At 37.1% G+C, this 27,844-nt stretch overlaps 2 protein-coding genes across 2 annotated transcripts in view; one reads left to right on the forward strand and one right to left on the reverse strand.

Annotated features, from left to right (window-relative positions):
- The window catches only part of LOC149836595 (trihelix transcription factor ENAP2-like), a 57,312-nt gene extending 30,036 nt beyond the window's left edge, over window positions 1–27,276 (forward strand). The window contains exon 2 of the mRNA XM_090005468.1: window positions 26,948–27,276. Within this exon, the coding sequence (XP_089861594.1) occupies window positions 26,948–26,961 (14 nt within the window). The 3' untranslated portion in view covers window positions 26,962–27,276. The remainder of the gene's footprint in view (window positions 1–26,947) is intronic.
- Window positions 11,366–13,603, reverse strand: LOC149836596 (uncharacterized). Its single transcript, XM_090005463.1, has 4 exons — window positions 12,382–13,603; window positions 12,157–12,275; window positions 11,747–12,071; window positions 11,366–11,654 (listed from the first exon to the last, which is right to left on the reverse strand). Exons 1-4 carry the CDS (start codon window positions 13,538–13,540, stop codon window positions 11,485–11,487), a joined length of 1,773 nt encoding a protein of 590 aa, XP_089861589.1. The 5' UTR covers window positions 13,541–13,603; the 3' UTR covers window positions 11,366–11,484.
- Window positions 27,277–27,844: the final 568 nt, after the last annotated feature.

The following is a 27,844-nucleotide window of genomic DNA, read 5'->3' on the forward strand; positions in this document are numbered from 1 at the left end:
GGAGGAAGGATCTTCTTGAAAGATGTACATGTTGCCCCATCGTTTTCCTTCAGCGAATGTCTTCCTCGTGCGAAGATCATTGACATAAACAGAAGAGGGAGTAAATTCAACTGAAGCATTAGCATCATCAACGAGTTTTGAGACAGAAACAATGTTCTTTTGAATATTAGGTGCATGAATGACACTCAGAAGTTTAAGAGAGGACTTTGACATGGGTATAATGGCATTTCCAGTATGTGAGATTGAGTGATGAGATCCATTTCATGTGACTATGCTATTTTTACCAACATAAGGGGTAAGAGTCAAGAGTTTACCTGCATCACCCGTGACATGAGTAGCTGCTCCGGAGTCAACATACCAAATGCCTTTATCATTTTGCTTCATATTCAATCCTGCCAAGGTTGCCAACGACAGGGCTTTTAACTCGGTAGGAATATGAACAGATGGATGGACAGACTGAACAAATGATAGGGGTTCAGTAAATGTGAAGAAAAGGGATTTATATTGCGTGCGACAAGAAGGAATAGAAGAAAAGGGTTCAGTAAATGAAATAGAGGAATCTCGGGGATCGATAAATGAGAAGAAAAGACGTAAATGAGAAGAAACGAAACTTATATTTCGTGCGACAAGAAGGAATAAAAGAAAGAGTACAGCTTCAGCACAAGACCTTATGGAGCAGCTTTTGCATTAGGATACTGACAGAGTTTGCAGACTGGTTGAGCAACTTTTGCAGACTGGCAGGGTACAACTTCAGCACAAGACCTGATGGAGCAGCTTTTGCATTAGGGTACTGACATAGTTTGCAGACTGGTTGAGCAGCTTTTGCAGACTGGCAGGGTATAGCTTCAGCACAAGACCTGATGGAGCAGCTTTTGCAGTAGGATACTGTTCACGGGACACACTGTTCACGAGACACTGTTCACGAGACCTGCTTTTGCAGATTGGCAGGGTACTTGACCTGATAGGAAGAGGCTGAGCAGCTTCTGCAGACTGGTTGGGTACAGTTTTTGCAGATGAAGCAGCTTTCTTACTCCCAGATACGTCACTGCTCTGATACCATGTGAGAAGGGAGCAGCTTTCTACCCAGATCTATCACCGAGAAGAAAAGAGAGAGAGAGAGAGAGAGAGAGAGAGAGAGAGAGGTTCCAGAGAAAGTGTGTCAGACCCCTTGTGGCTGCGCCTTTCATTCTATTTAATATGTTGAGTATAAAATTACTAGGGTACAAAAATACCCCTTAATAACATGCTGATTTACATTATACGTAGATTGGGTTTGGACCCGATCCAATATATAAAGCGGGTCGGGTCCTGCATATACATAATGATGACTTCTTTTCAGCTTTCACATAGGCATAGTACTGGGCTAGAGTTTGCTCTCCTTGCTGCAATTGATAGATCTCTTGTTCCACTTTAAGAATGTGACTTATATTATTTTCTTGTAAGTATCTTGCAAATTATTCCAAATTTGTTTTGCAGTTGTGTAATAAATTAGCCCATCAGCGATAGAAGGTTGCACACTGTTCATAATCTATGACATGACAATATCATTGTCCTCTTCCCATGTCTCATACTTTCAGTTTTGTCTTTAGGCTCACTTTCTAACAAAATATGTTTTCTGCGATGCCCTGATATAGACATCATGAACGTACGAGACCATCTAGCATAGTTGGTCTCATCAAGCTTTACGGATGATCCATAGGAGAATGGATTAGCAAAAGCCTTATAATCAGTCACTGAGTCGTTCTTCAATTTTTTCTGCGTTTCAGCCATGAGATTGGGTTGTATATGTGTTCCACTTCACAGACACTCCCACACACACAGTCTGCCGCAAAAAAAATTATACTATTCTGAGAAAGGGTGCAGCCAATAACCAGTTATGGCTTAGTTAAAACACAACCTTGAACTCCGATCTGAGATGTCCACCAACGACTATGTATCTGACCAACACCGATATGCAACTTCAACACTAATAGATCTAATCAGATTTAAGAGACGCTGATCAGATCTGATTTTTCACACGATCGGCAACTTCCATTGTCATATTTAAAAACACCACCCACAAACACTTCCATCGACCCAACAGATCTGATTTAGATCACAAAGAGGAAGGCCGCTACATGCAACATGAAACCCACAACCACGACAAGTAAATTTGAATCACCCAAAACTGAACGCAGACTTGAATCATAAAAAAAATTGCATTATTCAACCTCAGATTGACACCCATATCTGAACGCATAATTGGATTAAAAAAAAATTGTATCATTCAACACCAGATCGACTCCAAGCAACGACTGCAATCTTTGTTTTTTTTTTGTTTACATACCAGATGACCGCGACGCAGAAATCACGTACTTGCATCCATCGACTGGCCTCCACACTGATGTCAACAACAAATCTATCCTCTACGACACACCAAGAACAAAGCCTGACGTCGGATCCAAGAATCTGGCATCAGATTCAAGCCGTAGGCCGAAAAAAAACTTTCTGCTCCCACGCGTAAACCTGGTTTCTACAGATGGGTTGAGCAACTAGGTTGCCTCCAAAGGAGGAGGAGCTCGATCAAATCACACGCCCAGGTCTGCAACCTGCTTTGATACCATGTAGTCGGCTAGGGTTTCAAGCAAAACAAGAGAGAGAGAAGAATAAATCGTGTTTACTCATTAGGGCTAATCTCCCTTAAATAGAGAGATTAACCAACAATAAAGTATGCACAATAATACCCTTTGAAACAATAAGAAATTACCATAGACCCGACCTATTAAATAGTTACTAAACTACCCTTAATTGCATAGAAACGTAGATTGCTTCTCAACAATAACAAAAGGTATTCTTGGGTATTTCTATAAAATCTATGTAGTATATAACTTCTTCTCTATGGCCTTCCCCAAAGAGCTTCCCTGACTGGCGATCCTGCACCCTGAAATGGAATGAGGATCTTCGAATCACGAACTTAGATTCACAAAGAAAGTGTCTAGAAAGACACTAAATCATAACCCTTAAAAAGGGTATTATAGGAAACAAATAGGAAATAAAATAAACTTTATTGATATGAAAACACCTAAATGCTTAAGAAGCATTTTGGAATCCATTACAAGAGGGGTTCCACCCCTATATATACACTGCAGGGAGAGGGGGCTCAATAGTGTTGTTGGACACAATCCAACGACTATTGCTAGTCAAGTCTGGAATGAGACTTGACTAGCAAAGTAAGTCTAGTTCAAACTGAACTAGACGACTAAAAGAAAAACATAAAATTACAAAAAAAAAGAAAAGAAAAAATATTTTATTTATATATATATATTTACAATTTTACATTTTAACACTCCCCCTCAAACTTACGGTACAATGAGCGAAAGTTTGTCTAAGAGAAAGTGGAATCGGGGAGCAGCAAGAGGCTTTGTAAAGAAGTCTGCTAACTGATATTCTGAAGTAACATATGGCAGATCAATTGTCCCGTGTAGTTATTCCTCTCTGATGTAGTGACAATCCATTTCGATATGTTTGGTGCGTTCGTGAAATGTTCGGTTACTGGCAATGTAGATCGCACTTTTGTTGTCACAACACATCTGTGAAGCTTTTGTTGCTTTAGCTCCCATATCAGCAAGCAGTCGTCGGAGCCAAACTACTCCCATGGTCGTGGTTGCCATGGCTCTGTATTCAGCTTCAGTGGATGAGAGAGATACCTTCTGTTGCTTTTTACACCTCCACGAAATCAACGATTCACCTAAAAAAACAGTGGTTGAGTGTTTGTTATTGGGATCTCCTCCCCAATCAGCATCAGTATATGCAATTAAATTAAGAGAAGATGAGGAGGATAAGAAAAGTCCTTGTGAAAGGGAGGACTTGATGTATCTGATAATACGCATGACTGCTCCCATATGAACAGAAGTGGGGGCATATTGAAATTGACTTGCTGTGTGAACAACGTGTGCTATATTTGGTCTGGTAATGGATAGATAGGAAAGTGCCCCGATAAGTTGTCTATAAGGAGTTGGATCTGCAAAGAGTTCTCTATCATCAATCTTCATTTTAACATTTACCACTTTTGGAGTATCAGCTTTCTTATCATCAGTAATACCAGACCTGAAAACAATATCAAAAGCAAATTTAGTTTGAGATAATAAATATCCTCTAGGAGAATAAGTAATTTCAATGCCTAAAAAATATCTTAATAAGCCTAAATCAGTCATTTCAAAATGAGATTTAAGTGTTTTGATCATTTCAACTCTCTTTTTATCGCTTCCGGTGATGATCATATCATCCACGTAAAGAAGAAGCACAATGATTCCTGCATCAGAATTCTTAACAAACAAAGCAGTGTCATTTAAATAGAATTGAAAACCAAAATCGATCATAACACGACTAAACCTATCATACCAAGCTTTTGGTGCTTGTTTAAGACCATAAAGGGCTTTTTCTAAACGAAGTACCTTATTTTTAGGAATACTTAAACCAGAAGGGGGTTCCATATATACCTCTTCAACTAGCTTTCCATTTAGAAAGGCATTTTTGACATCCATTTGAAAAATGAACCATTTCTTAATAGAGGCTAAGGCAACTAAGGTTCTAACAGTTGTCATACGAGCCACGGGAGCAAAGGTTTCTTCATAATCAATGTCATATTCTTGAGCATAACCTTTGGCTACTAATCAAGCTTTATATCTTTCGAGAGTACCATCACTCTTGGATTTAATTTTATAGACCCATTGGCATCCTATATTTTTCTTTCTTGGAGGAAGATCTTGAATAGTCCATGTAGAAGCCTTTTCTAGTGTATCTAATTCAGCTTTCATGACTTCTATCCATTTGATATCATTTCTTGCTTGGAAATATGTGGATGGTTCTTCATATGAGTGAATTAATGCAATAACTGCCCTATACGTAGGTGAGAAGGACTCGTATGACACAAACTTTCCTAGAGGCCTCGAGACTCAGGATGATCGTCTAGTTGGAATGCTAGAATACTTTTCAAGTGCACATGGAGGATTAGACTCGTCTCCTGAAATATTGAATACTAGTATCCTTATGAACTTCTTTATCATCAACATTATGATCAACAATTCTTCGATCATCATCAAAGTTACATTCAAGATCATATTCATCAGGTGTTGATGTTAGATCTAACAAAAACGAATACTGAGTGACTTCCTTTGGTTTTTCAAAATCAAAGAAACTCTCTTTTTCAAGAAAAGAAACATTTCTAGACACATATAGTCTGTTATTTTTGAAGTCAAAACATCTATAACCTTTCTGATTTTCAGCATATCCTAGAAAAACACATAGAATCGCACGAGGGGAAAGTTTATCATTTTTGTCGGTAAATATATAACATTTGCACGTAAAAATTCTTAGTCTAGAGTAGTCTGGAGAGACTTTCATAAGTTTTTCAATGGGAGTGATATTTTGTAAAGAGGAGGATGGCATCTAAATAATGAGATAGGTGGCGGTTAAGGCAGCTTCTGCCCAAAAATCTTTCGGGACTTGATTTGCTATTAATAATGTCCTAGTGGTTTTCATAATATGGTGATGTTTTCGTTCAGCCAGCCCATTCTATTGAGGAGTATAGGGGCATGATTTTTTATGTGTGATGCCATGTAATTTAAGATAATTTTTAAAATCAGTAGATAAAAACTCTCTTGAATCTGTGCGAAAGATAAAAATATCATTTTGAAACTTGTTTTGACCATATTATGAAAAATTTGAAAGTGTGAAAATACTTTAGACTTATGTTTAAGAAAGTAAATCCACGTATGTCGAAAAAAATCATCGACAAAAATAACATAGTAAGCAAATCCTCCTTTAGAAATCACGGGTGCAGGACCCCAAACATCCGAATGTACTAATTCAAGTGGTCTTGAAGAGAAAAATGTTCTGTTTTGAAATGGTAATCTTTTCATTTTGCTAAGAATACAATCTTTATAATCAAATAATTCAAAGTTACAAAATTTTCCTACATTTGAAAAATGTTGGATTTTGGCTATATATGGGTTCCAACTCAATTTTCTGAATATTATAGCAAAAAGCATTCTTCGGCATTTCCAAAAAATCCATGTAATAGAGTCCTCCTTCTCTATGGCCTTCCTCAATCAGCTTTCCTGACTGACGATCATGTACCCAACAACCATGAGAAAAAAAAATATTACATATATAGTCAGAAATTTGAGACACAGATAGAAGATTTAAATTTAATTTTGGAACATATCTAATTTCTGGAATAGAAAATTTCTTTGTTTTATTAATCTTTTCGAAATTTCCTATTCCTTCTATTTCAAGGGAAGTCCCATCGGCTGTAAAAACCTTTGACGCACTTGTTTTATTTTTAACACATTCGGATAGACTTTGATTATTTGGGGTCATGTGAAAAGATGCACCGGAGTCAATGAGCCAAGAAATTTTACCTGGATCAGAAAAAGTTGAGGCTGCAGCGCCGGTTGAGGCTTCAGATGAAGAAAAGGCACCTTTGATGAGAGGCTGAAGAATCTCCATTAGTTGTGCCATTGAAATTGGTGCATCCTGATCTTTGGACTCCGATCCAGCCATTGCAACTCTTTTCTCTCTTAGCTCCTTGAGTTTGGGACATTGTGGCCTGTAGTGTCCTGGCTCATGATAATGATGACAAATAACCTTCTTCTTATCATAGTCACTATTCTGTCGGTTAAAGTGAGGAGGTCTATAAGATCGAACATGATTCCTTGGTCTAGACTCAGCTAAAACAGAATCATCTTCAGCTTTAGAAGAGTTTTTTCGGAGACGGTTCTCTTCTATTGTTAATTCTTCAATAGTTTCAACAGTAGAAGAAATTTTTTCACGGTGAAGGAGGGCCGATTTAGTGGTTTCAAATTCCAGCCTTAATCCAGTTATAAACTGGTAAAAATGTTCAGCATCGAGTTGTTTCTGACGAAGCTCGATGTCTTTGGCACAATGCCACTTTGGTTCTAAAAGGGAAAGTTCTTCCCAAAGTTCAGACAACCCATTATAATATTCACGAATAATTTTGTCTCCTTGGGTCATCATTCGAACTTTTTCTTGGAGGTTGCATACATGTGCAATATCTTTAAGGGAATACATATTCTTAAGGTATTCCCATACCTTATCGGCATGATCAAACTTGACAAGACTTGAGCATTTTTTAATGTCAATGCTATTGATAAGCCATGACATTATCTTCGCATGAGATATTCTCCATTCTTTCCATTTCTTCTCGTAAGAGGCAAAAGCCTTTATGTTCTCTTTTTCTGATAGAGGAACCTCTTTATCTCCCTTCTTTTTAGTAAGAGATAGCTTAGGTTCTGAATCAGAACCATCCACAATCCCCCATAGGCCTTTTCCCCATATATGGTGCTTCATGATTGAAGCCCATGTTACATAGTTCGTATCACTTAATTTTATAGGCATGATGGTAACTTTATCATTGTCATCCATCGATTACAAGGAGAGAGAAAGAGTAGGGATAAAAAAGAAACAAGAAGAGAAATGAGAAAAAAGAAAGAAATACAAAACAACAAGATGTGAAATCTTTCCCAATGAAGTGATACAAAACTTCTCTTCAAGTGGCGAACACTTTTGCAAATGGGCATAGAAACCGAGGCAACTTTTCTTCAAGATTTAATACTTCCGTGGCTTTGATATCATGAAATGAAATGAGGATCTTCAAATCACGAACTTAGATTCATAAAGAAAGTGTCTAGAAAGACACTAAATCATGACCCTTAAAAAGGGTATTATAGAAAACAAATAGGAAATAAAATAATCTTTATTGATATGAAAACACCTAAAAGCTTAAGAAGCATTTGGGAATCCATTACAAGAGGGGTTGCACCCCTATATACACTGCAGGGAGAGGGGACTCAATAGAGTCGTTGGACACAGTCCAAGAGCTCTATTGCTAGTCAAGTCTGGACTGAGACTTGACTAGCAAAGTCAGTCTAGTTCAAACTGAACTAGACGACTAAAAGAAAAACATAAAATTACAAAAAAAAAGAAAAGAAAAAATATTTTATTTGTATATATATATAGATATATATTTACAATTTTACATTTTAACACACCCAACAACCAATGAGGGAGAAAGAAACATTACACCCATGGTCAGATAATTGAGAAACAGACAAAAGATTTAGATTTAATTTAGGATTATATCTAATTTTTAAAATAGAAAACCTTTTTGAATTTTGAATAATACTTTTGAAATTCTCCATTTCTTTTATCTCAAGAGATGTCCCATCAATAGTAAGCACATTTGACTCACTTGAGTTATGACATTCAGATAAGATATCACTATTTAGTGTCATGTGAAATGAGATACTTGAGTCAATAAGCCAAAGAGATTTAATGAGATCAGTGATGCCAAAGGAAGAGATCGCGACTCCAGTTGATGAAGCTCCTTTGAGTAAAGGTTGAAGAGCCTCCACTAGTTGAGTGAAGAACATGTTCTCAATAGATGAATCTTGAACAGATTTGAACTCACTTGACTCTTGTGCAATTGAGGCAATATTTTTCTCATAAGGTCTTTTAAACTTAGGGAAATCGGTTTTGACGTGTCTCCCGGTTCATGACAGTAATAGCAAATATTTTTTTTCTTTTCAAACTTGTTGTCTTGTTTTCCATAATGATAATTGTTTGGCCTTCCATAGTATAGTGGTTTGTAAGTATGGACATAGTTTCCTGGCCTAGATACGGGTAGAACCGAGTCATCCTCACTCTTAGGAGTCTTCCTTTTAAGCATATTTTCCTCCATACTTAGCTCTTCAATCGTGTCTTCAATAGAGAAAACTTTTTCTCTATAGAGAGACGATTTTGTGGACTCAAACTCCGGTCTTAGGCCATTCACAAATTTATAGAAGTGTTGTACATCTATTTGTTTTTGGCGGAATTCTATATCTTCAAAACAATGCCATCTAGGCTCAAGAAGAACCAATTCATTCCAAAGATCGAATAATTCACTAAAGTATTCTCCAATGCTTCTTCCTCCTTAGGTCATAGTACGAATTTTGTCTTGTAAATTGCACGTATATGCAATATCTGAAAAGAATCGTTTATGGATTTGGATCCAATCTAGACCCGTATCCATATAAGGGTTGTGTTATGTTGTAATTTTAAATATTCATTAAAGGGTATTTTTGTACCCTAATCTTTGTAATCTTTTATATACGTATGCCTTGAATAGATCAGTCGTGCATGCTAGATTCAGTCTTGACCTTCTGCAACTCTCTTTCTCTTTCACTCGTTTTCCTCTTTGCGCAGGTAAACTTGGAGTTCACCTCTTAACATGGTATCAGAGCAATAGAAAGCTGGGCCTGGGATTGCTTCTCCAAAAGGACTCTCCAAAGAGATCTTAAGTTCCCAGCCGAGAAATCCGTGAGTTCAGTATATCTAATTTGTGTCTTCTCTAAATCCTTCTCTAAACCCAAAACTGCGTCTTCTTCAATTTGCATTCTTTTTCTAAACCCAGAATCAATCTGCGTTCTTTTTCTAAACCCAGAATCAATCTGCGTTCTTTTTTTCTCAAACCCAGACCTCTAATCAATCTGCGTTCATTCCTCCTTTTTCCTTAAATCAGCGTCTTCTTAAATCAGTGTCCTTTTAAATTTGCGTTCTTTTCTAAACTTATACCTACGTCTCTTCTGAATTTATATCAGCGACATATTTAAATTTGTGTTTCAACCTATAAATTTTTTTTGTGTTAGTTAATCAGCGTATTCTTGTTTCTTTAATCGCCGATTTCTGAAACTTTTTTTTTTAAATCAGGAACGTCTCTCTCCACGTCGAAATATCGACTTCTATCTTCTTCTTTTGTTGCCAGCAATCTTTGCTCATTTAAAGGGATCATCGATCTGCTGCCAATTTGGTTTACTTGAAATTTTTCTGTGTTATCTATATCATTGATATTCGAGATTACAGGATTTGTTGAAGACTAGTTATATTCATTCAACAAGGGATTTTTTATCAATCTGAAACCGATTCAGTGTTGACAGCTTCAGACCACTTATGTCACGACAGGATATAATTTTCCTGGTTAAACTTCTGCAAAAAAAAAAGGGCAGAATAATAAAAGTGGTTGATTCTTTTATCAATCGACTGAATCTGGTCTAGTAATTCTTCTTTTCCTTTATCACCAATCTTCTGTGTTACCCTCAATGGATTCCTCATTCTCACAAACGCCTCTTTCTTCTAATTTTCTTAGTCAACTCGTGTCTGATAAGTTAAACAATAACAATATTTTGACTTGAAAAAGATAGATCGTCCCTTTTATAAGGAGTCAAGATCTCTCTGGACGTCTGGATGAGTCAATTCCAATCCCTCCAGAGTTTATCTCGCAGGAAAAGGAAGATGATAAAGGGGCATCTTCTACTGTGCTTCTCAGAAATCCAGATTACATCGCGTGGATGAAGAGAGACCAAGCATTGGTGGCATACATCACCTCTACATTGACGCAAGAGGTTCTTGTAGACATTCCTGATGATTGTTCAGTCAGGGAATTGTGGGATAAATTACTTCAGACATATTCACAAATATCTGAAGCTAGAGTTGTGTTTCTTAAGCGAGAATTTCAGATGTTGAGGAAAGATTCCATGTCGATCCTGGAATACTTAAATAGAATGAAGAGTATCACGGAAATGACAAAGATAAAGTACAACAAACTCTAAGTGGGTTGGGGCAGATTATCATGTTTTGTCAACGTCCTTATTGTGTCTCCCAGAGCTTCCTAAGTTCGAAGATATACGTGCAAAATTGTTACAATATGAGATGAGTCTGAAGGGGTTTTCTGAAGAAAATCATGTGCAATCTGGGACTCAAGAAGTTCTTGCTACAGGGCTGACTTATGGCAGAGGAAGAGGAGGTGGTGCTTTTTTATTCCTATCTGTTTTTTATGTAACAAAAGGGGACATATTAAAGCAAATTATTGGTTCAATCCCCAAAATAAAGGAAAATCTTTGCAATTAGAAGCCAAGAAAGACACAAAAAATTCAAAGGCTGGGGGCAGTGTTGTTAAAAGCGTTGAGGCGTAGCGAGGCGCTCCACCAAAATCTGAGGCGAGGCGTAAGCCTCGAGGCGCAAAGCGTAAGCCTCAAATTTTTTTTTTTTTAAACTTAAAAAAAGCTATAAAAATGATCTAAAATTATAAATAAATAAGAAATGCTTTATTGATGAAGCGCCAACTAACACGAAATAAAAAATCTCAAATAAATACGAAAAAAATATGAGATTAACATGTAAAAGTAGCATTAATGCAACAACTTGATCTATATAAGTATCTAATTGCATAAATATGACCATTCATTCAATAAAAAACTAACATTAACAACAAAATGCATATTAGCACTAACAACATCATGTCATAATTTAAAAATGCATGTTAACATTAACAACCAAATGTTAATGTATTTGTCCAGAATTCTTCAAAATGAGAGTGTTAACATTCACAATTACAACTGAAAGTCCCAAAAAACATATAAATGGCCAATAGCTCTATGATATGAATTAGGGCCTAGGCTCTTGTTGTGTCTCGTCATCATCAATATTTAAGTCTTCAATATCATCATCTGAAGAATCCATATAAATAGGTTCTTCTTCATCTTCATTCTCTGACTCTTCATCATCTACACTTTCTTCATCCACGTCCTCAATTACTTCTTTTGCTTTTCTTTTTCCTTCAATAAAAAAACATGTATTAAATATTTAGGTTATGTAATTAAAAAAATACATTTATATTCATAGCTAGGTAAAAGGAATATAACTTTACCTCGATCTCTTGAAGACATGTCTTGCCTAGAACCACTTTGTGAAACATGAGGTGAAGTGACTTTTTCAATAGGAACATGCTCAATGGCATTTATGTCGAAGTTCGGATCCAACCATGAATCCTCCAACCAATTGGGATCACTTGGCAACACTGGATCTTCCTTCTCCACAATCCACTCATCGTCTGAGTCTATATGATCTAGACATATAGGGTCTTTGGTAGCCCTCCTCTTCATATTTCTCTCTCTTAATTTCATATTGTACATTACAAAAACCAATGCATTCATCTTCTCTTGTTCAAGTCTATTCCTTCGTTTTGTATGCACCTATAATTTCAAATCATTGATAATCAAATATAAGATAATTAAAATATAAAAATGTATTTCAAAAATAAAATACAAAGTCACAAACCAATGAGAAAGTACTCCAATTCCTCTCACAGCCCGATGCACTGCATGTCAAACTTAAAATTCGAATTGCAAAATTCATCAACTCAGGATTTTCGTGCCCAAATGAACTCCACCAATCAGCTGCATTCAAATAAAATAATAAAAAATTGATAAAAACATTAAGAATGTCATAATTAACAAAAACATAAAAAAATATTGACAAATAACAACATAATTGCAAACTTACCAGGACTTTTTAATTTTCTTGTTGTAACAGCTGCCTCTCTGCCAAACAAGCCATTTGCCTTTTTAAATGCATCGATTTGTGTTGTAATTTTCAACCGAATATTTGCATCAGAAACTAATTTTTCAACACAATCATAAAAGCCACCCATAACTTCTCCATCAGGGTTGAAGTTGTCAGCATAATGAAAATGTGGATTTAAATAATAGGCAGCTGCATGCAAAGGCTTATGAAGTTGCAAGTCCCATCGTCTATCAATGATATCCCAAATAGGTTTATATTTTCTTTGGACATTGTCAAGGTTTGAAGCAATTTCCTCCTTCGCTCTATCCATTGTCTCATACAAAAATCCCATAGCAGGTTCGTCTGCATCAACGAGTCGCAACACTTTGACGAGAGGTAGTGTAGCTTTAATTGCATATGATATGGCAGCCCAAAACTTATGATCATTAAGAACAATACAAGAAATGTTCTTAGCATCAGATTTCTTATAGTAATTAGATGTTCTAAAATTTGAAGATAAGAACATCGACTTTAACTCTTTCTTATAACATCCAATACTATGAAGTGTAAGATATGTTGTGGCAAAACGAGTGACGGCTGGACGCAGAAGTTCTTTCTTCTTTGTGAATTTTCTCATTAAATTTAATACCCATGCATGACTATAAATGTATCTTGTAATTTTTTTTGCCTTTTCCACTGTATCTTTAAAAATTGATATCTTTCCAATATCTTCTAACATAAAATCCAAGCAGTGGGCTGCACATGGTGTCCAAAAACATGTTTTTCCTGCTGTTAACATATTTCCAGCTGCCACATAATTTGGTGCATTATCTATAATGAATTGCACCACATTACTTTCACCAACTTCTTCAAACAACTGACACAAATTTGCACCAGTTTTTTCCATGTCGCTGATGTCAACGGACTTCAAAAATACTGTCCCAGATGAGCTGTTCACAAGAAAATTAATTAAGTTTCTTTCTTTCCCATCTGTCCAACCATCTGCCATAATACTGCAACCAACCTTTGGCCACTCTTTTTTGAACTCTTTCAAAATTTCATGAGTACAATCTACCTCGTCCTTCAAAATCCACGTTCTGATCTCATGATAAGAAGGTGGTTTGAACCCTCGCCCATAATTTGCAATAGCTTCTACCATTGCACCAAAATATGGACTGTTGCAAAGATTAAATGATAAAGCATTTGCATAAAAAAATCTACCAATGGCACGACATGCATTTTTTCTTTCATCCCTTTTGAAAGCAGTGTTTATTGTAGTTTGCCGTGCTTCTTTGTTCACAAAAAGGTCCATAGGACCAGCTGCACTTGTTTTTGCATCACTACCTGATCTACTAGCTTCTTTATTCACATTATCGCCGGTTGATGATCCAAAACAAACACTTCTCCCAATATCCAACTTGGTTTGCTCTAACTCTTCTTTCTTTAGCCTCTGATCCTTTAGATGATTCTGAAAAAATCTTTTCACGTCAGGTGGAACCTCTTCGCACATGCTTACACCATGCTTTGTGCCAGCTAAGTGATGTTTTAGCCTATAGATGCCTCCTGTAGTCTGTTTATGACAGTAATTGCAAATTACATGTCCTACAAGTTTGGGATCTTTAGTAGGATTTGAAACTTTAACTCCATGATCCCATCCTACATCTTTTGCCATTTTTCAACTGCAAAAATACATAACACAAAATATATATTAACATCATGCATTCTGCTGACCACATTACATGAAAACAAATGCAAAATAGACAATCTTGGTGTATAAGCTATATACGAATCCTAGAAAAAAACATAATTGACGAGAAAAAAATAATAAATATAATTAGGTCAGTTTTTTAATTGGGTCTCAAAGTTCATTCAATAATGCACACTTATAGCCACACACACACATAGTAGAGATAGAGTGGAGGTGGTTTGGATCCCAGATTTCTTCTCAAAAACAAAAAGAAAACACCAACCAACTCCGGAGATCAACCCCAAGAAATTGTGAAAATGCCGAAAAAAAAAAACATATATTGAATATGCTAAACAGAGGTCACCATTATGTTTGAATATTTCAATTGTGTGTTCTACCTCAGTTTACACAGTAGTGAAAAGAAACCTACAACCCTACAATCTGTTTTAGTTTGCTTCATTATCCTATTGTAAAAGCACTCAAAACTGAGACTGTTTTCATACTCAAAGATGTGAGCCAATAAAAATCACAAATTAATTCAATTAAAATGGGTTATAGTGTAAAATATCCTATGGATCAACATCTAGATAGACCTAATAGCATCTTGAGAGATCCTTAAATAGTCAGTTTGAAGAAAAAGTTGCTTTTTATTGTTTCATTCAACAAATTTATTTCCAAAATGTAGGTCGGGTGGGCTCCTATACATCAGAAACTGATTGAAATAACCATACAACTGCTCCTTTATGTCCAACTTTTATCTTCAAGAGAAGTTGCGCTGAAGTGACCACCAACATGACAAGGGATACAAGTTCCATAAGAGCCTTTTCAGTTCCTTTCTTTTCAAAGCAGATTGATATTCTCCACCATGAAAAGCAAATGATGCTTTCCAAAAGAATAATAAAATATGCAAATTTAGCAGCAAGGAATTAATTTCTGGACTGTATTCTGCACAAGATGTCCAGGCTCTCTCTCTCTCTCATATGCCTCAAGTAAGCAAGCATTATTGACGAAAAACCAAATCAATGCATGCTTAAACAATTCAGGACATCGCATATTTGATTGCACACCAAGAAATCATCATCGCTACAGTTATATGGACAAAAAAGGAAAACAAGGGACCGCAGTCATATGGACAAAAAATGGCTACAATTATTAATAAAAATCTATTTCATATGGACAAATCAAACTATTTGCTGCAGTCAGGGCTGGGCTAGGACTGGGCTGAGCTACAAAAATGGATAAAAATCTATTTCATATGGAATCAGGGTTGGGGTAAGACTGGGCTTTTAAAAAAAAAAAATTTAACTGTTTCAGGAGGCAGGACTGGGCTACAGCTCAGTCCTGCCCCCCCTAGATACGCCCCTGGTTAATAAAAAAAAAAAACGAAAAAGCCATACCTGAAGGAAAACGATGATCGGCGACGGGTGGTGGCGGTGGCGAGTGGTGGCCGGCGACAGCAGTGCCGACGGCGAGTGGTCGCACGGCGAGTGGTTGCACTGCGAGTGATCCCTTCTCAGCAGAGGCGGCGAGTGGTGGCCGACGACAGCAGTGGCGGCGGCGAGTGGTCGCACGGCGAGTGGTCGCACTGCGAGTGATCCCTTCTCAGCAGAGGTGGTGATCGGCGAGTGGTGGCTGGCGGCGAGTGGTGGCCGGCGGCGAGCAGTGGCGGTGGACGAAAGGGGACGGAGTGGAGAGAGAAGGGGCGAGGGCTTTCCCTCGCCCCGAAGCACCTGTGTCTTTTTTAAAGACACAGGTTCTCGATCTTTCGAGAATACGGGCCCGGATCCGGGTCGAACTCGGGTCCGGGCCATCCGATGTTTAATGCGCGCCTCACTTTGAGGCGCGCCTCGCCTCAAGGCGTACGTCTCAAGGCGCATGAGGCGTACGCCTTGAGGCTGTTGCGCCTTTTTACGTGCGCCTCAAGGCGAAAAGGGTCTCGCCTCGAGGCGAGGCGCGCTTTTTGCGCCTTGAGGCGCGCTTTTAACAACACTGGCTGGGGGAGAAGTAAAGGAGTTACTATTGACAGCACTGGCAGGGCTAAATATGAAGCAAAATGATAAAGGCACTTGGTATGTTGACTCAGGGGCAGCAACCCACGTTTCAGGTGATGTGGGTAAACTCCTAAACCTTATTTCTTATGTTGGTAGAAATAGCATAGTCACAGGAGATGGGACTCACTACTCCATATCACAGATTGGAAATGTTGTTATACCCATGTCTAAGTCTTCCCTTCAACTTTCAAATGTTCTTCATGCACCAAATATTCAGAAAAATATTGTTTTCATCTCAAAACTTGTTGATGATATTAATGCTTCAGTTGAATTTACTCCCTCTTTTGTTTATGTCAAGGATCTTCGCACGAGGGAGACATTCGCTGAGGGAAAAAGGTGAGGCAATATGTACATTTTTCTAGAAGATCCTTGCTCCACAATTCATTCCACTTGTTCATCGAAGCTCTATCAGCATCCATCATTAGTTTCATCTGAGTCTGTGTTCGCTATTTATGAATATAATAAGCCAATCCTTTGGCAGAGTCGATTGGGTCATTGTGGTTGTCATTTCATTGAAAAACTTGTCTCAAATAATTTGATTCCTAAGTCTAGTCTGGGTTAAAAAACAAATGAAATAAAATGTTTGAGTTGTCATTTATGTAAGAGTCATGTTTTACCCTTCAATTCAATCAATAAAAGAGCTTCAAGGCCTTTTGAGACCATATGTTCTGATGTCTGGGGCCCTGCTCCAATCGCTTCTGGTTCTAGAAGTAGATACTACCTTATCTTTGTTGACAACTATTCACGTTACACTTGGATATTCTTCATGAAGCATAAATCAGAAGTCTGGATTATTTCAAAAGTTCTATTCCTTTATCAAAAACTATTTCTCTGAAAACATTCTATATTTTCAATGTGATGGAGGGGGAGAGTTCTCTAGTGATTTTATTGAATTTTTTCAGCATAATGGAATAAGGAAGAGAGTGTCTTGCCCACACACACCTCAATAAAATAGGATTGATGAGAGGAAGCATCGACATATTGTCGCCTGCCTATGTCACTGTTGGAAAACAGATCACCATACTTTACACTTTTTGGCATTCATCCTGATTACCATGAATTACGTGTTTTTGGATATGTTTGTTATGTGCACATTGATAGCTCATTAAGGCATAAGTTTCAAGACAAAGCCTTGAAGTGTAGATTTGTGAGGTATGTGGATGAATATATGGGGTACATGTGTTATGATCCTTCGAGTAAACGCATCAAAGTGTCTAGAAACGTTATTTTTGATGAGATGAACTTTGATAATCAACCAACTAACCTCTCTGGCTCAGGATCCAATGTTGAGGTATATTATCCATGGCTAAGCTCTGAACTCTTCCCCAACATTAATACTGAATGCCCTCCGGACTGCAGTAAGAAGGAAGCATGTGAGGAGTCAGAAGATGCATCACAATCAGAAGAGGGTTGATGGTCAACCCTTGGAAACAGGAAGGTATAAGGGCATCATCTACACTCGACGTGAGAAGGAACTTTCACCTGTCTCTACTCCATGTCCGGACCTTAATATGCCTCCTACTTCCTCACAGATGTTGCCCGTCAGGAGGTCTACTTGGGCTCGACACCCACTTGACAAATGGGTCAGCTACAAAAAAATTTCACTCGATTTTCAATTGTTTTTTATAGCCATAACCAAAGAAGAAGAACCTCTCACCTTTTATCAAGCTGCCAACTCAAAGAAGTGGATTGAAGCGATAAATGAAGAAATGGAAGCTCTACATGAATGTGGTACTTGGGAGGTTGTTCCCAGACCACTCAATAGAAATATAGTCGGATCAAAATGGGTGTACAAGATTAAATATAAACCTGATGGGAGCATTGAAAGGTACATAGCTAGACTTGTTGCAAAAGGATTCACACAAGAGCAATGGCAGGATTTTGATGAAACTTTTAGTCCTGTGGTGAAAATGGGGACCATTTGAATTGTGCTGGGTCTAGCTGTTGAATATGGATGGATATTAAGTCAGCTAGATGTTAAAAATGCCTTCCTGCATGGAGATCTGAAGGAGGAAGTTTATATGGAGCAGCCCGCAGGATATACAGAACAAGATATTGATCAATACGTGTGTAAATTGAAACAAGTGATATATGGTTTGAAACAGGCATCTCGTTCTTGGTTTGAGAGTTTTTTGCTTGAAATACAGAGACATGGCTTCTCTAGATCTCTTCTTGATCATTCATTATTCATCTACAAGAAGCAGAGTGTGACCATACTTCTATTGATATATGTAGATAACATCATCATTACAGGTAACTGCGAAACTCATATTGAGGAAGTAAAAAAATTGTTGAATAAGAGATTTAAAATGAAGGATCTCGGAGATCTACGATATTTCCTTAGGGTGGAAGTCGACAAGACATGTAATACACTTACTCTCACTCAACACAAGTACACAGTGGATATTCTCAGTAGAGCGGGTATGATGAATTGGATGTTAAAAGGCAAGTTGTTCATGATCCAAGATCATGTACAACTTGAGGGAGGGTGAAAAGAATCGTTTATAGATCTGGATCCAATCCAGACCCGTATCCATATAAGGGTTGTGTTATGTTGTAATTTTAAATATTCATTAAAGGGTATTTCTGTACCCTAATCTTTGTAATCTTTTATATATGTATGCCTTGAATAGATCAGTCAAACGTGCTAGATTCAGCCGTGACCTTCTGCAGCTCTCTTTCTCTTTCACTCGTTTTCCTCCTTGCGCAGGTAAACTTGGAGTTCACCTCTTAACATGTGCAATATCTTCAAGAGAATACATTCTCTTAAGATAATCTCATGTCTTATTTGCATGTTTGAATTAATCAGACTAGAGCATTTCTTAATGTCAACACTATAAGTAAGCCAAAACACAATCTTGTCTTGCCCCATTCTCCATTCCTTCCATTTCTTCTCATAGTTAGCTATTGTGTTGATTTTTTCAACCTTCGTAAGAGGTGCTTTTTTCTTACCTTTTATTTTAGTAAGGATTAATTTGAGTTCCCGATCTGTCATATCCACTAGTCCTTGTTAAAATGTAAAACTGTACATATATGTATATATAATAATATTATATTATTATATATATATAAATACATTTTTAATTTCTTTCTTTTCTGTATTTTTTTTCCTTTATTTTTATTTTTTGTCTTTATGTCATCTAGTTCAGTTTGAACTAGAATGACTGTTGCTAGTCAAGTCCTGTCCAGACTTGACTAGCAATAGAGCTGTTGGACTGACACAGTCCAACAGCTCTTAATAGAGCTGTTGGACTGACACATTCCAACAGCTCTAAATAGAGCTGTTGGACTGTGCCCAACAACTCTATTGAGTCCTCTTTCAGCTGTGTATATAAAGGGGTGCAGCCCCTCTTGTATTTTACTCCAATGCTTCTTAAGCAATTGGTTTTTCATATCAATAAAGAATACATTTTTATTTTTATTTTGTTTCCAGTTATACCCTTTTTAAGGGTTATGCTTTAGTGTCATTCTTGACACTTGCTCTTGTTAATCAAAGCTCGTGTTTCGAAGATCCCCATTTCATTTCATGGTATCAGAGCCGCGGAAGTACTAAATCTTGAGGAAAAGCTGCCTCGATTTCCGTACCCGTTTGCAAAAGTGTTCGCCACTTGAAGAGAAGTGTTTTATCACTTCATTGGAGAAGATTTCACATCTTGTTGTATTGTTTTTTTTTTTTTCTTTTTTTCTTTCTCATTTTCCTTGTTTCTCTTCTATCCCTATTCTTTCTCTCCTTGTAATCGATGGATGACAATGATAAAGTCACCATCATGCCTATGAAACTAAGCGATACGAACTATGTAACATGGGCTTCAATCATGAAGCACCATATATGGGGAAAAGGCTTATGGGGGATTGTGGATGGTTCCGATTCGGAACCTAAGCTATCTCTTACTAAAAAGGAGGGAGATAAAGACGTCCCTCTATCGGAAGAAGAGAAAATCAAGGCTATTGCCTCATACGAGAAGAAATGGAAAGAATGGAGAATATCTCATGCGAAGATAATGTCATGGCTTATCAATAGCGTTGACATTAAAAAATGCTCAAGTCTTGCCAAATTTGATCATGCCGATAAGGCATGGGAATACCTTAAGAATATGTATTCCCTTAAAGATATTGCACACGTGTGCAACCTCCAAGAAAAAGTTCGAATGATGACACAAGGAGACAAAACTATTCGTGAATATTACAATGGGTTGTCCGAACTTTGGGAAGAACTTTCCCTTTTAGAACCAAAGTGGCATTGTGCCGAAGACATCGAGCTTCGTCAGAAACAACTCGATGTTGAACATTTTTACCAGTTTATCACTGGATTAAGGCCGGAATTTGAAACCACTAAATCGGCCCTACTTCACCGGGGAAAAATTCCTTCTATTGTTGAAACTATTGAAGAGTTAACAATGGAACAAAATCGTCTCCGGAAAGGTTCTTTAAAAATTGAAGATGATTCCGTTTTAGCCGTGTCTAGACCAGGGAATCATGTTCGATCATATAGGCCTCCTCACTTTAACCGACAAAATGGTGACTATGATAAGAAGAAAGTTATTTGTCATCACTGTCATGAACCGGGACACTACAGGCCACAATGTCCCAAACTTAAGGAGCTGAGAGAAAAAAGAGCTGCAATTGCTGGATCGGAGCCTAAAGATCAGGATGCACCAGTTTCCCTGGCCCAACTAATGGAGATCCTTCAGCCTCTCATCAAAGGTGCCTCTTCCTCATCTGAAGCTTCAACCGGCGCAGCAGCCTCATCTTTTTCTGATTTAGGTAAAATTTCTTGGCTTCTTGACTCTGGTGCATCTTTTCATATGACCCCAAATAATCAAAGTCTATCCAAATGTGTTAAAAATAAAACAAGTGTGTCAAAGGTCTTTACTGCTGATGGGACTTCTCTTGAAATAGAACGAATAGGAGATTTTGAAAAAATTTATAAAACAAAAAAATTTTTTATTCCAGAAATTAGACATGTTCCCAAATTAAATTTAAATCTTTTATCTGTATCTCAAATTTCTGATTATGGGTGTAATATTTCTTTTTCTTCTCATGGTTGTTGGGTATAGGATCGCCAGTCAGGCAAGCTGATTGGGGAAGGCCATAGAGAAGGAGGACTCTATTACATGGATTTTTTGGAAATGCCGAAGAAAGCTTTTTGTTATAATATTCAAAAAATAGAGTTGGAACTGTGGCATAAGAGACTTGGTCACCCACATATAGCCAAAATCCAACATTTTCCAAATCTAGGGAAATTTTGTAACTCTGAATCATTTGATTGTAAAGATTGTATTCTCGGCAAAATGAAAAGATTACCATTTCAGAACAGAACCTTTTTCTCTTCAAGACCACTTGAATTAATACACTCGGATGTTTGGGGTCCTGCACCAGTAATTTCTAAAGGAGGATTTGTTTACTATGTTATTTTTGTCGATGATTTCTCCCGACATACGTGGATGTACTTTCTCAAACATAAGTCTGAAGTATTTTCATACTTTCAAACTTTTCATAATATGGTTAAAAACAAATTTCAAAATGATATTACTATTTTTCGCACAGATTCAGGGGGAGAGTTTTTATCCACAGATTTTCAAAATTATCTTAAATTGCATGGCATCACACATCAAAGATCTTGTCCTTATACACCTCAACAAAATGGACTGGCAGAACGAAAACATCGCCATATTATAGAAACCACTAGAACTTTATTAATAGCAAATAAAGTCCCTAAAGACTTTTGGGCAGAAGCTGCCTTAACTGCCACCTATCTCATTAATAGGATGCCATCTTCTTCGTTACAAAATATCACTCCCATTGAAAAACTTATGAACATTTCTCCAGACTACTCTAGATTAAGAATATTTGGGTGCAAATGTTTCATATTTACTGACAAAAATGATAAACTTTTCCCTCGTGCGATTCCCTGTGCCTTTTAAGGATATGCTGAAAACCAGAAAGGTTATAGATGTTTTGACTTCAAAAATAATAAACTATATGTGTCTAGAAATGTTTCCTTTCTTGAAAAGGAGAGCTTCTTTGATTTTAGAAAATTAAAAGACGTCACTGAGTACTCCTTTTTGCTAGATCTAACATCAACATCTGATGAATATGACCTTGATTGTAACTTTGATGATGATCCAAGAATTATTGATCTTAATGTTGAAAATGAAGAAGTTCATAGAGATACTAGTATTCAATATTCCAGGCGACAAGAGTCTAATACTCCATGTGCACTTGAGAAATATTCTAACATTCCAACTAGACAATCATCCCGAATCTCGAGGCCTCCAGAAAAGTTTGTATCATACGAGTCTTTCTCACCCACATATAGGGCAGTTATTGCATTAATTCACTCATATGAAGAACCATCCACATATTTTCAAGCAAAAAATGATATCAAATGGATAGAAGCCATGAAAGTTGAATTAGATGCACTTGAAAAGGCTTCTACATGGAATATTCAAGATCTTCCTCCAGGGAAGAAAACTATAGGATGTCGATGGGTTTATAAAATTAAAACCAAGAGTGATGGTACTCTTGAAAGATATAAAGCCCGTTTAGTAGCCAAAGGTTATGCCCAAGAATATGGGATTGATTATGAAGAAACCTTTGCTCCGGTGGCTCGTATGACTACTGTCCGAACCTTAATTGCTTTAGCTTCTATCAAAAAATGGTCTATTTTTCGAATGGATGTCAAAAATGCTTTTTTAAATGGAAAGCTAGTTGAAGAAGTATATATGGAACCCCCTCCTGGTCTAAGTATTCCTAAGGGTAAAGTCCTTCGCTTAGAAAAAGCTCTTTATGGACTTAAACAAGCACCAAAAGCTTGGTATGATAGGTTTAGTCGTGTTATGATTGATATTGGTTTTCAATTCTGTTTAACTGACACTGCTTTGTTTATTAAGAATTCTGATGCAGGGATCATTGTGCTTCTTCTCTATGTGGATGATATGATCATCACCGGAAGCGATAAACAGGGAGTTGAAACAATCAAAACACTTCTTAAATCTCATTTTGAAATGACTGATTTGGGCTTGTTGAGATATTTTTTAGGCATTGAAGTTGCTTATTCTCCTAGAGGATATTTATTATCTCAGACTAAATTTGCTTTTGATATTGTTTTCAAGTCTAGTATTACTGATGATAAGAAAGTTGACACTCCAGAAGTTGTTAATGTTAAAATGAAGATTGATGATGGAGAACTTCTTGCAGACCCTACTCCTTACAGACAGCTTGTCGGGGCACTTTCCTATCTATCCATTACCAGACCAGATATAGCACATGCTGTTCATACAGCAAATCAATTTCAACATGCTCCTACTTTTGTTCATATGGGAGCAGTCATGCGTATTATCAGATACATCAAGTCCTCTCTTTCACGAGGACTTTTCTTATCTTCCTCCTCTTCTCTTGATTTAATTGCATATACTGATGCTGATTGGGGAGGTGATCCCAATAACAGACACTCAACCACTGGCTTTTGTGTCTTTTTAGGGGAATCATTAATCTCGTGGAGGTGTAAAAAGCAGCAGAAGGTATCTCTCTCATCCACCGAAGCTGAATACAGAGCCATGGCAACCACGACCATGGAAGTAGTTTGGCTCCGACGACTGCTTGCTGACATGGGAGTTGAAGCAACAAAGGCTTCACAAATGTGTTGTGACAACAAAAGTGCGATCTACATTGCCAGTAACAGAACATTCCACGAACGCACCAAACACATCGAAATGGATTGTCACTACGTCAGAGAGGAATATCTACACGGGATAATTGATCTGCCATATGTCACTTCAGAATATCAGTTAGCAGACCTCTTTACAAAGCCTCTCGCTGCTCCCCGATTGCACTTTCTCTTAGACAAACTTTCGCTCATTGTACCGTAAGTTTGAGGGGGAGTGTTAAAATGTAAAACTGTACATATATGTATATATAATAATATTATATTATTATATATATATAAATACATTTTTAATTTCTTTCTTTTCTGTATTTTTTTTCCTTTATTTTTATTTTTTGTCTTTATGTCATCTAGTTCAGTTTGAACTAGAATGACTGTTGCTAGTCAAGTCCTGTCCAGACTTGACTAGCAATAGAGCTGTTGGACTGACACAGTCCAACAACTCTTAATAGAGCTGTTGGACTGACACATTCCAACAGCTCTAAATAGAGCTGTTGGACTGTGCCCAACAGCTCTATTGAGTCCTCTTTCAGCTGTGTATATAAAGGGGTGCAGCCCCTCTTGTATTTTACTCCAATGCTTCTTAAGCAATTGGTTTTTCATATCAATAAAGAATACATTTTTATTTTTATTTTGTTTCCAGTTATACCCTTTTTAAGGGTTATGCTTTAGTGTCATTCTTGACACTTGCTCTTGTTAATCAAAGCTCGTGTTTCGAAGATCCCCATTTCATTTCAGTCCTCACAACCATTTTTCCCATATGAGGTGATTCATAATTGAAGCTCATGCTAATAATTTGAGTCATTGAGTTTAATGGATTTTATGGTGACATTTTTATTGTTATCCATTTTTACAAGGGCTAAAGAAGATAGAACAAAAAAAAAAGAAAAAAAAAGCAAGGTTAAGATTAAGAGCACTCCACCACCAAGCGAGCACCACTGATAAAAAGCACAAACACTCCTCCACCAAGTAAGCACCACCCATCTTTTACTTGAAATACAATCACGATCTCACAGGCAGTTGAATAGGAATTGCAAAAGAGCTTCAACTCTTTTAAATTTTGAGTAGCACACTTCCCAATACACCGAAAACAATTTCAGCTTGATCGCCAAGCTCTAATACCATGAAAGGAAATGAGAACCTCCAACAATGTTCTTCAAATCACCAAAGTGGATACACAAAAGAGTCACAATAAGATCTACTGAAAACATCACAAAGAACCACAAAATAGGCTCACACACAAAACCCACTCAATGGGCACACAAGGAGCACTCACAAATATAAAAATATTATTTTATTCAAGAGGAAACCATGCAAGAAGCATTACAAATGGGCGGAGGTTTCACCCCTATATATACACAAGCAAGAAAGATGTTGGGAAGATCCAATGGCTCTATTTAGAGCCATTAGGCCTCTCCCAAGCCGTTGGACCTTTCTCAACGTCTCTTTTGGTTGTTGACTAGTTTAATACTAAACAAAAAGTAATAAAACAAACAAACCTAGTTATTGACCTAGTTATATATATATATACACACACACATATATATGTATGTATGTATACGTATGTATGTACATAATACATATACATTTTTAACACTATACCTATCTGCTGATTCTATAGCTTATCTTCAATCAGTCAGTGATTTGATTCTTGAAATGCTGAAGTCTTGCAATGCGATGAAAAGAAAAGTTGAACCCTTGTAAAGAACCTTTGCCGAAGTGCAACATTTTGTACATGTTAATTTTTTTGTGTCATCCCTGATAATCCCAATAAGCCCCTCAATTATCCTCATGAGCGTCTTTCTAAAAAAGAAACAAAGGAAAAGAAATATTTCCTTGGCTTCCCAAGTCTTTTTTTTCTGCTGGATCTATGTAAATTAAACTAGTCGAGCTTTGTTCATAAGATTTGTTTAGACAACACAACTGCCTTGTGTCCTTACCTTCTAGGTTGTATCAACTATCAACGAAGTTTGTCTCCTGAAAATCATGTTTTATGACAGTTCAATTGTAGAACATAATGTAAAGCTGTTTCTCTGTCACTATCTTGTTTCCTGCTTTTTTAAATCTGTAATCAACTTTATGAGAAAGTAAGCTGCTTCTGAGTTTGGCATAGCTCCAGCACAGGTTACATCAGAACTTCTCTCAAACTTTTTGAGTCGCAGAAAGTTGAGAACGCCAAACTGGCTGAGTTGCAAGATGATCTGTGCTGACAGGTCCATTTTGGGCTATCGTTCAAGTTGGTATGTTTCTGTGATGTTGTTAGTGCTGTGGAGGGCCAGACTAGGAGCATCTATCTCGTGAAGTTGATGCAGTTGTGTAAGGACTTCTTTGATCCATCCCAAAGAGGTTGTGAACCTTTGATACATGTTAGGTCAAGTTGTCTTTTATTTGAAACAGATGGTTTCCCTATTGTCTTCAGGCCCCTTCCTATTTGAAATTGCTTGCTTGGAAACCCCTGTTGAAGGATCTACATGTTCTGCTGGCTACCATAGTTGTCATTAATGCCATTCATCTTGTATGGATGACATGCTAATATGCTATCCATGGTTCTGACCTAGTTTGAATAACATAATAGCATGTCCAAGCCGCTTTGCTTTATGGATTAGTTGGACAATATTCTCCTTCTGTTTGTAAGCCAAAAATATGAATAGGCGTGCAACTATTTTGGTTCTGAACCACTATAGGTTTTGCTTTACATAGATCTAAGCTTCAATCTATTTACTATTTTCTTGTATTAATGTTTACTCCAGCATGATATGTTGGGCTATTTTTAAACCATCCTAATCTTCATGAGTTGTGGGATTTTGTTTTTTATTTGTTTTCACCATCTCGAAAATTGAATTTAATCATATATTAGATGTGACAACCTACTAACATAGTAAATAAGCCATGTTGGATACATCTGTATGGTTAGATCAAACATTGTGGTTAAATTCATGGAAACAAGACCATGACCACTGTATGGCATCGTTGTTCATAATCACAATATATTGCCCCATAAATATGATACATATTACTTATTGTAGCAGTTTTTCTCAAAAGAAATTATTTCTCATGTTCCTACATGCAATGTCCGAACCATGAATTAGTTACAATTTAAGTGTTATTCTCTGTTTTTTGAAGGTGAGATTTTAATATCCACTGCTATATTTTCCATTGCAGAGAGTTACTTGTAGCTAGCTATAACGACAGTGTTTTTGCATCACTTCATACGACTTCAGCCAGCCAGTCTGCTTTGGGAAATAAACACGGCGGATTTGCATGGTTGTAAGTTGCAACTCTTGTTTCAAGAAATAATCTGAGCTAAATGTTTCTAGTGCATGTAGTACAATTTTCTTATGATTTGTATATTATCAAATTATTTATATAGCATGCTGAATCACGTTTATGTTGTCTGTATTAAGGTAAACTTCTGAGTTGCTAGGACAGTTGAATGTTTCTTTTCAAACATCTGCTGAAACATAAATACCAAGAGAGTTGAGCTGTTTCTTTCTTTGCTCCCTACCTTTAGATGAGGCTATGTAACTCCACACGGATGCATCTTATAATTGCTGCACTTTTTTTTCCATATTTTGCTTGCGGAAACCGGTCCGGAACAAGAGACAGCGCCGCCATCCAAGCAGCATAAAACTCCAGCGCTGGGACCCTTACCCCCAGGGCTATGCTGGGGGTAGCACCTGCAAGAGTCAAACCCCAACTGCCCACAGTCGAGGCCCGCTCCAGTTATGCTAACCCCTTTGGGGTTAGAATTGCTGGCACTTTGATACAGAATAATTGTGAATCTCTCTCTCTCTCATAATTGTTTTTTTCTCCTTCCGAGTTTAATTTTTATTGTTATGTTCTCTTTTAGGGATGTAAACAGTTCAGATTCGGATTTGATGTGGCCAATATCATATTCGACTAGTCGGATGTTGGCTAAATGGATTTAGATTCGAATGGTGAAAATGCTCATACCATATCCACTTTTTTTACATGTATCGGATACTTGTCAAATTTAGTTGCAAAAAATCAAAACCATATTGGCTCCCGATTATAATCAGATATGGTTTTCGCTTTCAA

The sequence above is a fragment of the Nuphar pumila genome, chromosome 5 (genome assembly GCF_984573655.1).
Source record: "Nuphar pumila chromosome 5, dmNupPumi1.hap1.1, whole genome shotgun sequence".
NCBI classification, from domain to species: Eukaryota; Viridiplantae; Streptophyta; class Magnoliopsida; order Nymphaeales; family Nymphaeaceae; genus Nuphar; species Nuphar pumila.

Excerpts from the sequence above, each read along its gene's own strand:
- LOC149836596 (XM_090005463.1), bottom strand. The coding sequence starts at position 13,540 with ATGGTAGAAGCTATTGCAAATTATGGGCGAGGGTTCAAACCACCTTCT. Across the intron at positions 12,072-12,156 it reads ATTGGAGTACTTTCTCATTG|GTGCATACAAAACGAAGGAA; the intron begins GTTTGTGACTTT and ends TTGAAATTATAG. Across the intron at positions 11,655-11,746 it reads CATGTCTTCAAGAGATCGAG|GAAAAAGAAAAGCAAAAGAA; the intron begins GTAAAGTTATAT and ends TTTTTATTGAAG.